The sequence below is a fragment of the Bacillus rossius genome, chromosome 1 (genome assembly GCF_032445375.1).
Source record: "Bacillus rossius redtenbacheri isolate Brsri chromosome 1, Brsri_v3, whole genome shotgun sequence".
Classification (NCBI taxonomy): domain Eukaryota; kingdom Metazoa; phylum Arthropoda; class Insecta; order Phasmatodea; family Bacillidae; genus Bacillus; species Bacillus rossius.
The window spans coordinates 228,243,048-228,261,830 of record NC_086330.1 but is presented as its reverse complement, the minus strand read 5'-3'; the positions used below and the strand labels follow the sequence as shown (position 1 = coordinate 228,261,830).

The window sequence follows — 18,783 nt, the reverse complement described above, 5'->3', positions numbered from 1 at the left end:
CACAAATCTCACATTAGAGGCTATTAGAGCCTCTGGTAACATTTATATCATGGTTCGCACGATAAATTTAGTTTTAGTTGATAGTACACACATGTATGAAGGAATCTAAATATCTGACAATTTTAAAAGTGAGAAAGTTAATCTTACTGAGTAGGTTTTGCGACAGAGACCACGGAAATCAACAATTTGAGTGATTTTGAGCCTCTGGTAAAATGTGTTTAATGGTGACGACGCACTATGACAAGTCGTTTCACCCTCGAATGGGGCTGGTTGAGTGTCAGATCTCCGAGCTGTCTGGGCGAGATTCCCGTGGGTTCAAACCCGGTATCACCACCGGTGGGAAACGGGGCGGACGTTACTTTACCCCCACTCTTTGCCTTCAGTACCTCGTCTCTCTAATGGGCCGGATGGCGCAATCCATTCTAACCCACGGTGTGCAGCAAAATCCACAATAATTATTCCCTAACTTTTACACAGTATCTCTACAGTATTTTTGCGATACTTCTTAACACGGCCATGTCACTGCGTACTTACGCATTATTGAGTGTCGTTGCAAAACTATTGGACCAGTAACAATCCCGTAAACAATAAAAAGAAAACGTTTCTCACATCACACCATAGCACTATCCCAAGCCTCATGAGTCAACCATGTCGTTTAGTTAAATTTCCCCGAACCCACACATGTTCCCCGCCAGACGCAGGAACATGCAGTGGCGGGACTGGACTACTCACCCAGGTCGGGCAGCTCCACGATCTCGTCCTCGAAGAAGTCTTCGTCCGTGCCTGCAACAGACGAGGCTGCGGTCACGCCCTGGCAGCGGTGGCTGCCCTCATGCGCCCTCATGCGGGCGGGGCACGCGCACATTCATGTCTCATGAACACGAGCGGAGGGGGAGAGGGTTGCAACCATTTTGCCCGCTGCTTGCTTTCAAATTATTTCCCTTGTTGGTGCGAATGATAGATTTATTAGGACTGCGTGGGATCCCCCTCCGCCCGCGTTAGCCATTGCTCGGGCACAGAAGCCGCGCACTGTCACCCGTGTGAACGAAGTGTCGGGGTGTTGGCGTGTGTTTGATCTTCAGTCGTGAGTTCGCCTCCTCCAGTGCAAGAAGGCAACAAGTGGCACGACGAAAATGTGTACAATAAAATTGCAAGACATTGAAAACTGCGGGGTTTATTTAAATGTAAGTTAAGTAAACAATTTGTGTATGATACAAACATCAGACCTGCCAACATTCAAATTTAAAAAATCGTGAGGTCCTCGATAAAAATTTTCAGGCCCATAAATACAGGTTAAATATAAAAAACAACAAATGAGAATCTTTAAATTTAAGTGATATACCTGTACACATGTTACATGGTCTCTGCTTCCAAATTTATTTCAACAATTTATAAGTTGTAGATTTAATTTAGTTGAACATAATTTAGTGCTGTCGTGTAGTGATCATGCAGGGCCGCAACTAAAAAAAGATGTAAAATAAAATTCTGCTCGTGTAACACTATTATCACTGTTCACAGCAAAATTAATTTTTTTTATTGGAAGCAATACACTTCACGTGTTAGTTGTGTATTTTTGTAGCGACATGTTTCACAATGTCTCCTCCTCTTCCACTATGCAAGATAGAAAAATCATCACGGCACACGCTACAAAACGCAAAATTGCTTCCTTTACGTGACTCGAGTATTGATGGAAACTCGTTACTGTAAGCTTTCGTAAAACTTGTTTTGTAACTTTTACAAACAAAATCTTGGGGCCCCGAAAAATCGTGAGGAAACACTATTTTGGCGTGAGGGCGTGAGACGGACCTTAAAATCGTGAGCCTCACACCAAAATCGTGAGAGTTGGCAGGTCTGAAACATTGAAGAATACAGAGACCGAGATTTGAGAATGGCAACGGCTGAAAGAATTTCTGGTATGCTCAAAATTCCTGGATTTGGACTGACAGAAGTTATTTCAAAATTTAAAAACTTGAGTTCATGTTGTGAGGAGTTGAAAATAGCTGATGAGCGGTTGGCGCCGCATTGAGGACGTCTGCAAACAGTATTTAGGTGCGAGATCAATTCCTTTATTCGCTCATTCGTGCACTAACAACCTATTTTCGCATTGGTTTCTTGTATGCAAAAAAAAACCACTTGTATAAGATTATACATAATAGTACATTGGACAATATATAAGTATACATATATATTTTAAAACGACAAAGTTTCACACAATATACATCAGTCATGTTACCATTCAATATATTTTGCAGTTTCTCCCGTGGCTCGATTACGTAGTCATCTGAAAATTTGTTTTTGCACTTACTGCTAATCGCCAATTTCTATCTAATTTGGAATTATGTAGTGACTTGTTCCAGAAAGTAGTCAAATTGGCCTTCAGACAACACTATTTTTTTTAATAACCAGGTTAAATATTTCTTAGTTCTATGTCAACCAAATTTAGTGCTCGCGAATTCCTTTCAAGTATCTACTTTCTAAACCCAGCATCGTCTTTCTTCCAGTTCGCACGACAGATAAAGCAGCACCATAAACTGAACTCGCCACAACAAAACTCTCGATGGTCGGCGCTCCACGCCTACGTCAGCACTACGGTGCGTGTAAACTGCTCACGACACACGCCTGGCGTGGTCACTCCAGCACATTGTTGTAGATATGGCGACGATTGTTTTTTATCCGCATAACTGAAACCTAGTAGGCTACCTATTCATCGAACTAACATCACCACTGATGATGTAACATCACATCGTTAGTCTCCCACCAGGCACACACAACCGGTGAAGGTGATCCGACGGGTTTTCTCGGAGTGCTCCCGTTTCCCACCACCACACTCGCCACCATCTCCATGAGACGTTTATCCCCTTTATTATTCAGTTAATTATGTCTGAAATTTAGTTTTTTGCGCGTAACGAAACACACAAATGTTGCCAGTTTACAAAATCACCGCGTTTAAATTTTGGAAATCAGTGTCTGAAAATTTTAAATCGTTAAATAATGAAACGCTTCAAATATATGTCAATAGTTTTTAATAACTAAACTAGTGTGTTGTTGGTACGTAAAAGCGGATTGGTAAATTTGTAATTTGTGATATAGTAACATTAAGATGCGGGAAATATACAATATCTTAAATATAGTTTAGCAGTTAAAGTTTCGTACTGTAAATGATTAAATAATCATCTCAAAGGGTGCAAAAAACTAAACTAAAAAAAAAAAACAATTGTTACACATAGCCATTCAAATAATAGTGAAAATTGTGAAATATCTCAGCATCCAATCTATATAATTTACTTTGATCGCAGCATCTAAATAATAAGTTCAAAATAAGCCTATAAAATACGTGTTTTTAAGCCTGAATAAGCCAACTGTAGCTTGACGAGGGGTTGGTGGACACACCTAGGACGCCACAGGAGTATTTGCATACCAGAGCACCTTCCCCCTACCCCCTCCCTGCCCAGGAACCGAACAATGCCGTCTACGCAGGCTTTTCCCACAGGCCCGACCAGCCGAACAGCACGTGCAGTTGGCATACCTGCCGCCAGGGGGTGGAGAAGCAGGGTCGTGGCTGGGCAGGATACGAACCGACACGAAATCTGTCAAACGGCGCAAAGTTTAACACGCGCGGTTTAAAAACTGCTCAAGGTTTCACAGTGGCTTGTGTTTACATAAAGCATTCAAGACTACGTCTACGCGAGGCAGTGTCTGGCTGGCAGCCCTATCACTGCACTGAGTACAAGCGTCGGTCCCATTACTTAAGTGTGCTAATCAAATATTGATACATGTTTGATGCCTGTTTCTATGCATTCAAGAATGTTCATACACTTCAATTATTTATTTCGACTTTAGTTTGGCGCGGGTGTACGCCTTCTCTTAAATTCAATCATGGCAATATATAAGTTATATCCAAGAATAAAACCAACTAAAATACTAACAAATTACAGCAATTACTTTTGAATCATCTACCAACATAAATATACTAACACAAATCATTTTAAAAGAATGTATGAAATATCATGAAATTAATTCAATAATATCCTAAAACATTAGGCTAAATGTGGTTTTAAATATAAAAACATTAAAATATAATTCTAATTTTATGATACCTTCACACACACACATTCATTTACTATTTCTTTGGTTACCTATCTGTAAATTCAAAGTGCCAATTTTTTTAGATTTTTTTTTTTTGTTAATATCTTGGTAGACTGTTGGTGTCTAGGCCGAGGCTGCTCCAGATGCGAGATGCAGAAACTGTTAAGAATTTCGTCATAACGTTGCTTTATTATATCCGAAATACATTTTTTATGTGTAAAATACTTATCTCTCGATATACTGCATTTGGTAGGAGTAATTTCGTGATGGAAAGGAAATGTGTAACCAAGGTGCTGCCGTATGTGGGAAGGCGAGAACCAAAGTTCAAAAATACAAAAGGAAACGCTATAGTATTAACTGTTTAATGAATTTCAACTAGGGCAGTATTTTAATAAAATTCGTCTAAAATTAGGTCCAAAGACGGGGTTTAGTATTTTTTCAAGTTTTTTTTGTTTTTATCAGAGCAGTTTCATTACATATTGTAACCTTTCTCCCTGTAAATCTAATGATTAGACCGTCGACGTAGCTGCTGCGGCAGTTAATTCTAGCGGCGGGTGTGGAAACTACCTATTATTGGCGTCGAGAAATGTAGTAAAAAACGCATTTCCGTACATTTTTCACGGTATGCATTATTTTTAAGAACTCTACGTTAAATTCATGTTTTTAGTATAAATCATGTATAACATGAGAACACGTGAATTTGCTCTTTACGGAGGTTATCGCCGTCTTTATTAGTGAAGTTAACCACATGTTCTGATATTATTATCTCATACAAAGAAAAATAATTAGCATAGCATTAAAGGAATATACGATAAAATGCTTAATTAGATAGACAGCAGAATTAGGCTTTAACCAAATGTTCAAAGATAAGAGGTAATTACAAAATCACTGTAGAGTAGTGAAAGACTCCCTCGTTTATTTTTTCTTCTTGCAGGTTACACTTGGTTTAATGGCGAGACAACCTTCCACAGATCGTCTCACTATGACAAACATTCTTCGATCAAAACAATATATATATATTTTTTCCTTTGGTGATGCAGCTGTAAATGTTTACGACTTCTGACTCTGGGGTCACGGGTCGAGACCCATCTCGGACATGCTTATTTTCTTCTTTGAATGCGTACTGAGAGCTCTTTGGCACAGAGGACACTTGGATGGACATCGTACCGAAGCTTGCACACTGAGGATTGGGTGGTGGGGGGAGGGGGGGGACAGCCCTCGTGCGGGTCACGTGAACAGACGTCCGCGCGCCAGGGGTGCCAATCTTACAGCACGAGCCTCCACGCGTGCAGCTGCCCAGCTCGCATGCGGGTACCGCGGTAAATTAATGTACATTTGCTAAGATTTCAAAACGCAAGAAAAATTGTAAACTTGGCGACATAGCAAAATTTTCAATTAAACAATGTATATAACACAACATAGTCAAGCCAATATAAGCTACTTGCCAAATATGTTCCAATTATATTTGATTTAAGGCTGAATTAAACATTAAAATGTTAGTATGATTTAAGCACATTACTCTGGGAGCTCGTCATTACGAAATTCATGGTGGCCACTCACAGTCACCAAAAATATTCCCTGATTTTTCCCTGATTTCCCTGATTAAAAATTCAATATTTCCCTGATATTTACAATTACAAAAAAAACATACTTTTGATGAAAAATATATTATAGAAAGAGATTACTCATATTTTAGCACCCTGCTGTATTTTCTTCATTATATACATACGGAAGTTCGTTAAATAACAAATACATTTTAAATATGTCACTTTACATTATAGCGTCCCGTTCAATGACATGCAGTCTGTGTTTTGTTTTATGTAATGGGGTATTTCAGTGGCGAGTGCTCAAACATTTTTTCACACAACTTTTGATAATTGTTCTTTAATTCATTTTTGAAGTGTAATATTTCTAGTTGTGAAACAACTAATTGATAAATCTTCACTGCATTACAATCAGTACTCCCATCTGTAGCTAAAGCAAATGGTCCACTTACTAAAGATTCAACAGTTTCAATTTAGTTTCACCAGCCATATACTCCACTAAAGCAGATGTTTTTGCTCTCGCACAGCTGTATTTCTGTGCAATTTTTGAGTCCGGAAACATAGCTCTATACAAATTATCCGAATGATCGGCTACTGCTATCGGTAAATTGTGTTCTACCAAAAAACTTGTAAACAATAACTCTGCGTTTGTTACTTTCGTTTCTTCAGATGTAGCGAAAAACGACGATATAGATTTATTGCTCGTCACGGCTTTAAAATGTTCTGCATGTTTCTTTGATTCAATATGCCGTCCTCAGTCATCCCTTCCACCATGCGCAATCGAAAAGTCCCACGTGCATACATTACAAAAAGCGTGGCGTTCCAAAACATTTGAAGATGACAAGCATGGCCATTCTTTTATATAGTTTGGTCGAAAGTTCTGAAGAATAACGTTTTTTTTTGACCCAGATACACATTGTTCTGTCACACGCTTCATTTCTACAACCGGCACTGAAGAACACAACACTATCGAACAACATAAAAAGGTTTCACGTCTGTACACACGACAAAAATACTTTGATGGAAAAAATAGCTTTCAAGAAAGTAAATAACACAAGACAGGTTAGCCAAAGTACCGTACAAAAATTATCGTGATGTAAGTAGCTAACAGACGAAAAGTCCGAGAATATGTACTAGTTGTATCGTACAACGGACGTAATACCGTACCATTTCTATTACAAAACACAACAATTAATCTACTTATTTCGACAGTACATGCGCACATTTATCAGTTCCGTTATCTGCGCAACCACGTGATGTATTCGAACTGCGTTCACGAAACACGCACACCAGAAACGGAATTTTTTTTTCCGTTACCCAGCAGCACAAAGCCTCGTTTCCGTAATAAACCAGCGATGTTCCGTAATTCCGTAATATTGTGTTAAATCCGTAATAATTACGGAAAATCCGTAATGGTTGGCAGGGAAATATACATGACACAAAAAATTCCCGGTTATTAAAAAAATTCCCTGACATTTCCCTGATAATTCCCGATCAACGTGATTTCCCTGATAAATCCCGGTTTTCCCGGTGAGTGGCCACCCTGGAAATTATAAAAATATATGGTGCTTGTAGTTATTTACTTAATTATAAAAATAATAATATTGATTCCCTAAAAATTACTAGGTGACACTGTTCAAATTTGGTCAAACGAAAAAACAACACACAGCAAGATATAGTTTCGCAGCAGTAATGCATATACTTCCCGTAACTAAAACTTAAATAATTTAAACATACATAACGTAGTTCTGACTATTCGGAACTATTGGGGGGCGTCAATATTAACTATTAGCCTAACTACTCACACGTAAAAAGTATGTTTAGTGTTAAGTCAATTTAAATCCGATGTTAAGTAAACATGATACCGTTTAAGTATTACAAGATAAGCTTGTGTAAAGGACCTACATATTACAATCGTTCATGAACTCAATTTTAACCACGCAGACACGTAAACTAACTCGACGGTTACTTTACCCAGCGAGTGAAGTTTGAAACTCTTCTCGCTAGCCCTAACTGTGTTTGATAGTCGATTTAAGTGGTTTGAAGGATTTTGAAGATGAAGGTATAAAAAAACCGTAAAATGGATTCCCATTACTAAACAATAGAAAAAAAAACTTAAATGTACAAGGGCGAGTGTAAACTCGCGCTGTGTACTGTAGACTCTCTGAACTAGCGGTAAAGCCTCTCACGTGGGTAAATTCTCGCTAGTGAATCGGTTATAAAAATAGCCTAGGAAAAATGATGTTCCAAAACTAGTCATCCGTTTTTACAAGCCGATATCATTTACATGATCAAAGATACACGCTTCGGGTTAGTATTAATATAAATACAAATAACAATACAGAGTTATTTCATTGACCTTCCACAAAACAAACTGCTGGCGCCAGCGTCGAATGCTCCGAGCGCTAGCATGTTCACGCCGTCATGTCGACAGACATGGACAGGAGAACACGTGGGCCAAGTCGCCTCGCAGGGGGAAGGGGGGGGGGGAAGTCGACCCCGCAGCAGCGGACTTTGTATTGTTCAATGTGTAAGATTCACTGAACCATTTCCAACTACCTGTATGGTAGGCGCAGTACATCTAAAAGCCTGGTGGACAATTGAATTCATTCTTTAGGTGTATTGTATGTTTCGTTCCCGGTTTACGTTTAATACTTAAAACTTTTAGACTGAGAGATTGAAATTAAAAAATACATATATACATATATATACATATATATATATACATATACATATATATATAGTGCATATTTTTCGTTTAATTAAGCTGGCAACGTTATTTTTAAGTGATATGGTTTTAAAACTCTATCAGAAAATTTCATTTCATTTTAGATAGCCTTCTAAAATCATACAAATTCTCATGATTTTTAACAGCAGGTAAAATTAAATAATATTTTCTGAAATAAATTAAACCATATAACATAGTAGCAGAGAAATTACTTTAAACCTAAAAAGTTCAAGTTTTGTATTCTTTCATCTCATTATTCATGCTGCACAAAAATGTTAGAAATGCAACTTTTGTCAGCTAATTATGCAACAAGTATACGATATATCATTTTTTTTTTTTTTTTATTTTGTGAACGTTCAGCCATTAAAAAGTCTGCAAGTTTAACAGTGTGGAACGTAACCTGGAACGGGACATACAAAGGAAATATCGCGGTTTGGGTAGGGGGGGGCAATGTTTGCACGCGTGGCTAACCGCCCGTCATCTCTGGACACGGTGCTTCATGTTGTACACTGTTCATATTTTGGCCTACATGCACGCAATATGCAGAATACTTTAGAATGTACAGAAAGTTTTCCATAAACCCCGTTTCAGTCACACTTTAGCAAGCGCCAGCGGCCCCTTAGTGAGGGCTTGTCCCCCCCCCCTCTCCCAGGATCAACGCCATTGCTGAAGGAATGTATATTTTAATCGGTAATGTAGACAGACGGGAAAAGGCGCAAGCTACATTACTGCATTGAACACCTGGCTCAGTACAAGTAGGAACTCAGATTAAAGAGTTAACACCTGGCAATGTTATATCATAGCGCCACTAGCGGCTTATCGGGCAAACAGCCAGACTCCTGTGCTGATAAGCATCAAACAGGCCACGCTTGTCATTTAGCTTACATTATGTTAACTCATAAATGGATATAAAAAATCCTCGTAATCAATAGCTTTTATTTCATTAATAGTATTACGTGCTGGCGGCGCGATAGGTGAAGCAGAAACTGCGGGGTCGATGAATTACGGTGAAAAATAATCCTATCATGATACGAATCATACATGTAAAGTTTTATGGATTTAAAACCACAAACACAAAACTTATGCACAGCTTCAATTCAGCGTTTACAAAGCAGCACCTAAGTCTACACTCTTAAGGGGCTGGCAGCGGCGGCATTACACCTGCACTCACATAATTTAGAGATTACCCTGCAAATTTATTTAGTCAGTGGTCTTGCATTTGTTTTTGAAGTTTTCAATTTTCTCACAAGATATTTTATAAACCATATTTTAGACATGTAAGAGGTCACGCAAGTGATCTAATTAAGAACATTTGCGCGACCTGTTACTGCTATTACGCTATTAGATATACTTGGTAAATAATCGTTACGAAAAGGCATAGAGAAACGCACACTGCAAGAGAGCTATCGCGATAACTTGGCAAGGGTGTATCAAGCAATGGCACTGACAACACTGCGTGCTGTGACGACAGTTCTAGGCAAGCGACGGTCCTATGGCGTGTGAGCGAAGGCAGAAGTGGGCGACGTGATTGTGGGTCTTCACGCGTCTCAACGCCCAGACCTGGGCTCGCCCTCCCCGGGGTTGCCAACCTAGCCGACATCGCACTGGTCCTCGCGAATTAGAGCGGTTATGCCAAGACGTACGGGTAACATAGCTGCCTTGTTGGGATACAACCCGCGGGCAGTATTAAAGAGCGTGTCCAAAACTAATCACGCTAAGGAAACAGATGCCCACCGTTTTAATAAAACGATGCCCTGCGCAAGGTTAGAAACTGGTTTTAACGCATTGTAGGAGAATTTTGGCAACAAATGATACAATTGTTACGGGGGGGGGGGGGGGATATTATAGATAGCATCACCATCGCTCTAAAATAGAACCGCCTTTCCAATTTTTTCAAGTACTTTTTGAAGTTGCGATTATTAGTTATAAACATTAAAGTATACAAAAGGTATTCCAGGATAGTTTCGCTATCATAACGTTTCATGTGACAAACCAACATGATTGGTACGCCCCCCGATGATCAAAAAATTGACCATACGAGCGTTAACGGTGCCACACGCAGGTCCGCCGACTGGGAGAAATCAACGTAAACGTGAGCTCTGCGCATACGCACTTCGCGACTTACCTACTGTTCCAATGTGGGAGAACGTTATACATCATATTGACAACAGATGACTTTTAACCTTTACTTAGATTTCAGCAGGTGTCTATGCCAATCTAGAGTTGAATACAAATCAGTTTTATGTTTATATTTTATCTTTAGTTCACATTCAAGTTTATTTTTTATAAAGTACTATTTTCTAAGCTTTATTATTTTATTTTGTAACATGCAATGCTAATCTAGAGAAATGTTTAATGTGGTTCAGTAAGAAAATGCGTATCGCCTTAACTTCGCCACCAATAAAGACAATAAATAAATGCTCCCTTAAAATAACGGACTGGCCGTGTCCTATCGTGCACTAGGAATACGGCTAGGGTAAGGGTGTAACATATTCAACATCTAAACCCTTATTTATGTGTCTTGGAATACCGGCCTATTGAGCACTGTTCAACAATGAAACGGAAGTGGAGACAATGCCCAGCAATCCCGTTTAAGACCAAAAAAAAGCCGTGGTGGTAGCCATATTTGTTTACGTTTTAAATACGTTAAAAATAGTTTTCAGGTGCAATAATATCTATGAGTTCTATCATAACTGTGTTTTTTTTTTAATCGCAAATGTATATCCTGTAACATTTATGTTCTCATATATCCAAATTTGTTCATTCAAAATAACTTTCGTACTCGTCGATTGAATCTCAATGCCTGCAATTTGTTAAATTTCTGTGCATTGTGGAAGCAGACGGATAGCGAAACGTAACCGTTTCCGTTCTTACGTTCCGCGTCATCGTGGAGCAGGCCTGGCAGACACCGAACCAGATTTACCTTGGCTATCGAACCTAGTGCCTGCAACACGGGATTGCCAGCTGTGTACATCTTGCAGGAGGACATAGACAATAAACATACATTTGCCTAACAAGGGAGTTTTGTAATATTTCCAAGCAACTACAAACAACCACAATCCGCAGACTTAAATAGCAGAGAACTTTTTAAGGAATATTTTGAAGTAGAATGTGAAGAAAATGAGAATTCAAAAGAACTTACGCACGCACATGGTCAAAATAATATCACCCCAGCTACAGGCAACCACCACAAGTGAAAGGTAAAACACAAGTATGGCAAGGAATCAAAAGTGCCCGCATGAAGAAAAAAAGTTTTAAACGATAAACACAGGAAGGGTATGCGACATTTTGATGTTTCTATTTATATGACTAAAATTACAACAAAAAATAGATTTTATTTACCATTTACATATAACACAATCAATAGAAAACATACGACGAATGTATTTCGCATAAAAAATATAGTAACATTTAACATATTTGCATCACAGCAATGTACCGGAATTTTATAACCACGGAACCACGCTAAGATTTCCCACGTCGGAACAGTCTTCAACTGCGTTACATACACACCAAAACACAATCTCACACAGAGAGAGAGAAAGTTTTCTTCCGTCGAGAACAGAATATTTAACTGTGTGAGAACCATTCGACCAATGTAACCGTCTCCTTTACGGCGCAGTATTCAATTGGCTCAATTAGTCTTTTTGTTAATTTATTGCGTATTAAATTTCAATTCGTATTCACTTAACTTTCACAATCTCATAATTACATTGAGGTACGTATACGGGTTTAAAGATGGTCAAGAAACAATCCCGAGTCTCAAACCAACTCAACTAAAAACATTTAATCGCCAAATGTTTTCACAACTCTAATAGTAAAAATATTAATGCCCAAGTATCACTGTTAACTACATATTAGAAGCAATATAGCAGACATAACACAAAAAAGGTTTTCATTGCAAGCTTAAAACCAACATGTTGACTTAACTGAGTTTTGTTACAAATAAAGAACACGTCACGCGACTATCTTGCCAATACGAAGTGCCCGATTAGTTCTGAATTCACAAATGTCCTCACGTGACGACATTAAGCCCACTCACAATCGATAACACCCATGCATGCATCGGCAAACCAGATGATTTTAAAGTATATACACTGACAAACAGTTAACTGGGCTATTATAATGCTTATTTAACCACGAACAATTAATAGAGTCATTCCAAAGAATAACACACCAGTGAATAAAATCATTAAAAAACTTTTGTCACATAAAATTCAATTTTCTGAAAATGTACCTATTCAGTACACAATTTTATCACTTCACTAAAATAACTAAATGAGGAATGTTCAACGTTCGAATCGGTCAACACTATATCGACTTTAGTTTGTGTTTAGCAGGCTAATACCGTGGCTTTTAAGTGTGGCGCCCGGTAACAGGATTAGAATAAGTAAAGCAACTTAAAATCACGTTAAATGTAGCAGAAAATAATACCAAGGCCTGCCAATATTTAAAATATAATTACGCTTGCAAGATAATACAACGAACTACGGTTCGTATAAGATTCACAAAAACAAGACTTTAAACGCCCGACGAGGTCCCCTTTAAGGTTTAAACGGCGCCGGCCGGCGTGGCGGCCATGTTTGCCACGGCCCACGAACACGTCGGAGAAAGGAGAAGGAACGACGGGCCCCGGAGTGAGCATTAGCGGAGCGATTTCCCGCGCTTTTTCGCCCTCCCCTCCGTCGGAGCCAGGGCCCGCCAAAGAGGTTGCGCAATGAGCCAAGGGCGTGACGTCTTCCCCTCCAAGCAATGACCGAAGGGGAAATGTGAACAGCCGCAGACGAGGCCGCATACCAACTCGTCTGGTATTTCCGTGTGCGACAAGACGCTGTTGCTAAGGGGGAAACGGCAACATTCCTTACGAACGCTCCACAGCGATCCTGACTAACAGGAGACGCATACAGCTGGACCATTAAATCTAAGCAATGAGCCTCGTAAGAAACCCTTTCACGGATTCGATCACCTCGCACGAAATTATTTGTACTTCACATTTGCTCTTTAGGCATAATATAATCTGTCACAAGTAATAGATTATCGCACACCTATACGATGGCTTACTTCACGCGAACACACACGATGCATGAGTGGGTAGGAACTCTTGTCAACAGGAATTGCAAGTACGTTATCAACCAGAGTAAACAGTCCCGCATCTATGAGCTGCAGAAAAATTTTATTTTTTAGAAAACGCCTGAGGTACATGGTTGAAAAAATTTTAACCCATACGCTAATAATATTACTTTAAAAGTACATTTACGATCTTGTGCTCTATACTTGCATGAACTAGTATGCTGCCTCACAGGAATGCGAACTGAAGGCCGCACGGACACTCACCCGAGTCGGACGGCGTCTGCACGCCCAGGTGCTCCAGGCTGATGGGGCAGTCGTGGCGCGCGAGCGTCAGGTGGTAGCTGTGGTCCTCGTGCACCTGCAGCACCGAGGTCACGGGCGGCGGCGGCGGAGGCGGCGGAGGCGGCGCGGGGGCGGGGAACGCCGTCCACCGCACGTCGCACACCACGTCGCGCATGCTCACCCACACCATCTCCTGCTCGCAGTCGCCCGCCCCCGGCGGCGGCGGGGACGGCGGCGGCGACGGCTGCTGCGCGCGCAGCAACACGCTCGACTTGAGCAGGCTCTGGCCGGCCCTGGGGGCGGCGGGCGGGGGCGGCGAGGGAGGCGCCCTGGGGGCGGCGGCGCAGTGGTCGTGCGAGCCGCAGCGCCCGCCCCACATGCAGTTGCGCCACACGGGGGCGGCGGGCGGCGGCGCCTCCTCCCACACGGGCGGCGGCGAGCCGGGCGCCTCGGTCTTCACGCCCAGGTCCAGGTGGTCCCACACCTTGCAGTCGTCGACGGCGCCGCACGCGCCCTCCAGGTCGGACAGCAGCCACTTGATCATGTCTGCGCCACACACAGCCGCTTGATCATGTCTGCGCCACACACAGCCGCCCCGCATCATGCGTGCTCAGCGCTCTTTCACGTGTTTACACTGATTCGCTAGACCACCATTCTCCTGTAATACAACTCTTTAAAATAACTTTGAAAATAGGAAGACACATCAGTTGCTTAAAATTTATTATGAAATACTGTAGCAAGAAAAACCGGACACCATCACAATACTAATTAACAAAACATGAATATATATATTTTATCTTGGACCTGTAGCATTCTAATTGATGTAAAAATTCATAAAAAAACACTTAATGGAATTGAATAGCAGAGGCCATATACCACCTGTAATGATTAATTAAATCATTACTAGTTCTTTGTCATTCAGGGGTGGTAAACAAAAAAAACAGCACGGGCCCAATACTTGTGCATAGCAACACTTTAAACTTACTAAGCAATTGTAAATTTTTAGAGCCAATGATTTATGTATCAATATTGCGTAAGATAAAAATATATAAATTTATAAATAGTGTAACTAAAATAAAGCCCCTTTCGGCACAACCTACGTGCGTAGGTAGAATTCGAAGTTATAGGCCTATATATGTATTTTTTGCAAACTTCTATGAACTCCTGGAACATTTTAAAGAACTTAATGTACTTAATAAACCCTATTATGTTAATCAATATTCAAAAAAGATCGATTTAACAATTTCTCATATTCTATGCAGTGAAAATATATTTAACGTATTTTAGCTTAATACATCCAGCATTTAATGTCTTAACGAATTTCATAATATGCCTTGTAAGGTAGTCATGCAACTATCTTTGAACTGAAAACACTATTTTTCATCCTATGCACTAATACGTGGATGCATCAATTTTTTTTGGACAAAGGTTTAAGTTAGTATAAAGATAGTTATTAATTAATTCCGACGACTTTTATACAAAAACAGTTTTTTTTTTAAATTTCAAACAGTAATAATTCGTTTCATACAAAATTGATCCAGCCAAAGGTTTTAGATTAAGTTTATGCGTTTTACAATCAATTGTAATGGAAATGAAAGTAAAATTATTTAAAAAAAAAAAAAAAACTTTTTCTACCCTCTTTTCCACCCATTGCAGTAATGGTTTGTATTATCAAAAATTGAGACAGAAGTTCTAGATAAAAATGATAAGATTTACAAACAATTTGAACGGATTTGATTGCTTACTAAAGGAGTTATGAAATTCTTGTCTTTCAACCCTGTTTATTCTACCCCTTACAGTAATGGTAGGTCGTATAAAAAATATTTCCGACAAAATTTGTAGATAATTCAAGATTTTACAATAAATGAGTGGTTTTGTTGGTTTTAAAAAAAACCTTTCCCATTTTTACTCCTTTGGTCGGATATTGCCCATTAACAAACTCGACCGAGATTTTCTAATACTGGATTTGATGTATCCGTTTGGAAATGATATGTGAAAAATTGCGACAGTTATCCTGTACACAAATATTATATATATATATTTATATATATAAATACATACACACATAAATAAACTTTTGAGTTGACGGTTTTGGAATCTAGGCCTATAAACCATGAAACGAAAACTATATAAAAATTTTTCCTAAAGTCGCACCAAGGTAATGGCCAAAATAGGTAGTATTTCTTTTAAATCTAACTTTAAAATACATGCACTTGACATACGTATACCTATGTTGTTGATATAAACTGTGATTACTATATTTTTTTTCCAAATAAGGGACAAATAAATATGTCTACATGTATTTTTCTGCGGCTGTAAAAAAACCTATTACAAATGTAATCGCAGGCAGCTTTTAACAAGGGGAAAAAATTATGATTTACGCAAGTTAGAATAATAGGTACCTACCTACATATTCAACCAAATAATAAAATGTGTTAATTTGGGGGTTGAATGATTTCATTGAGCAGTGTTCCAATATAAGTAACGCACAATTGCGTACACAAAAAAAACTCATCCCGAAATTCTTAAAAAAATAAAATAATCTTATTCCCACCGTAAGATGCCAACACATTAAGAAACAGGTGAATATTTTTGCGACAAAAATTATTAACCTCGACTCTACAGCCGCATATCCAATACAACATAATACATAAATCACCAAGTTAACAATAGATAAGGCCACCAGACCGACGCGCCGTGTTATTATTCAACCGCAACATAACACTGTTTAGTCACAGCAACCATACGGTTAAAAAACGCTAGGTTCTTTAACTTCTAAACACCGTGTACAGCGAAGCACACAGTCATTCCCCTGACTAGGAATATGTATATAATCAATTGGTGCAAATATTTTCTTTCACAATGGATCAGCAATAATATTGATACAATCGCACAATTCTTGAAATCAACAATGAAAGTTATAAAATCTATAATGGTGAATCGATGAATTTTTTTTTTCGTTGGACGAAAAAATATTAAAAAAACTTAGGTATAAATATCTTTAAGAAATGTTTAAAAATATGTATTTCAAAGCAGATATTTTTTATATTATATAAATCATGTATAAAAGATTACTTAATTAAATTACTGTACACAAAAGAAAAATAAGTACACTCATTCTACAGTATGAGAAAACATCAGACTTTAGCAATGTATATTTATCAATATTTAACTCTCATGGGTGTTAGGTCTAATAAGAACGTTTAAAAACTACAAAAACACGTACTAAGATTACGGGGGAGAAGGGTGTAAGTGGAGAACAGTGAACGAAAGCTGCGTAGGACTGCCGCATCGGGGCAGGGCGGGGGCTGGATATATTGAACGCCACGTTGCCAAGGGCGGAGGAAAAGGCGCAGAGGCCGGCTACATTTCGTGTGACATACAAGCAGACATCGTATATCTGCCAGAAGCAAGAGGCTAAGAGTAGCGGCTCGCCAAGGACAGCCACGTAGCACGTCGCACGCCCGAGCCATATGGCGCGAAGCAGCGCCGGCTCTCGCCACGCACGGCGTGAACCACGCCTAGACCACACACCTGTTAGTTGTCGCAGTCAACTGCCACTGCGGGCCTCAGTATCTCCAGCAACCGTGTGCAGCTCGATCACTCTCCCGGCGACCGGCTTCCACACCTGCCGCAGCAAACGTGGCACTCAACGTTATAAAAAAACACCACCTAGCGGGGACTTTCACTTCACTTCGCTAAAACAAGCAGTGCTTTTCCGACGAGTCGTCACTCTGCCCACACTGCGACAGGAAAACACGTACGACCACACGCGTACACTGGTTACACCACGGCAATGCATTTCCCTGAGGACGAGGGAATAGGCACACGAGCAAACGCGGACACGTCAAGCCTGCGGGGCGCGCACGAAGCGACTGAACCGGTCGCAGCCGGCGAGCCGGTTCGCGCCAACTCACCAGCCGGCGTATCCCTCCGCGCCGGCGATGTGGGTCAGCCACGTCCGCGCCGGCCACGAGACAGCGCCCGCGTGGTACGCCACGCTCGTCGAATGGAGCGCGGGTATTTGCGGCCTCGTGCGACGACGCGTAGTGTTTTTCCTGCGCGAGAACGCCGGCCGGCCGGCTCGCCGGGTGGGACTACTTTCCGACGCGGAGCGCTCCACGCCGCGGTCGGGGGCCCCGGAGCGAGCGTGGCGCAGCGCGCCCCACGCCTCGGCGACGGAGGGGTGGCCAAGCCAAGGCCGCGCTTTCCGGGAAGACGTGAGTCAGTGAGTTTCAGATTGTCCGCAGAGTAGGAACAAAAACTGATACTCCCTCGCTCGTGGGGCATGTTCAAGCTAACCGTGGTGTCCTCTGACTCACCGCCTGCTCGATAACTGGCTTGCAGTCGCCACAGCCGCATGCTCGAGTCTTGCATTTCTCGTTATAAGGCTTCCCGAGAAATCCTTTAAAAGGATTTGAGGAACTGCAGGTTTCCGCGAATATCGTGTATCACCCGCGCCTTCCAAATATTTATTAAAGAATAAAAAAAATTATAAAAAAACATTTATGATCATTCTGCAAATATATTCGTGAGAGGGCGAATGTTTCTATTAACTAATTTTTGTTTCGGATACATAGAGCCGATTTTCTCTCAATTGGAAGACGTGGCTGACGTTTTCGTAATTCGATTGGTTTTCTCGTCGTACTCCCGTTTCTCCCACCCCTTCATTCTGTCATCGCTCTATTCTCATCTCATCTCCTCACCCCTCGCCATAATCGTCTTGAATGACCGCGATGTCGACCACACGTTAAGCCATTATAGTTATTTCATTTGTCTACATATTACCATAAAAACCAGACCATTAGTTTGGTTTTATTTAACTTATTTTAAAATCATTTCCCTCCCATTTTTCTTTTAGCTAATCAAAAACAATATTTATTTTTTTCGTTGTAATTTTTTTTAGTAACAGTTCGAGGATATGAAATGCGCCCGAAACTCCCACCATTTAGATTTACAATATGTAATACGAAGTGGACTATGTAGTCATTCCCTACTTACAAAAAAAAAATCAAATTTTAACAATTTATTTTCTTGTAGAAATTCAAAAAGGTCATTGTTGTAAGTATGTGC

The 18,783-nt window shown here is 40.2% G+C and overlaps 1 protein-coding gene across 3 annotated transcripts in view; it reads right to left on the bottom strand.

Annotated features, from left to right (window-relative positions):
* Positions 1-17,765, bottom strand: part of LOC134527340 (myc proto-oncogene protein-like) — a 45,053-nt gene extending 27,288 nt beyond the window's left edge. The window contains exons 1-3 of one of the 3 annotated variants that reach the window (XM_063359932.1): positions 17,628-17,765; positions 13,693-14,256; positions 733-783 (exon numbers count right to left, since the gene is read on the bottom strand). In XM_063359932.1, coding sequence (XP_063216002.1) covers positions 733-783; positions 13,693-14,254 — 613 coding nt within the window. In that variant the 5' untranslated portion in view covers positions 14,255-14,256; positions 17,628-17,765. The other 2 variants (XM_063359931.1, XM_063359930.1) reach the window with 2 other exon arrangements.
* Between the last annotated feature and the right edge of the window lie 1,018 nt (positions 17,766-18,783).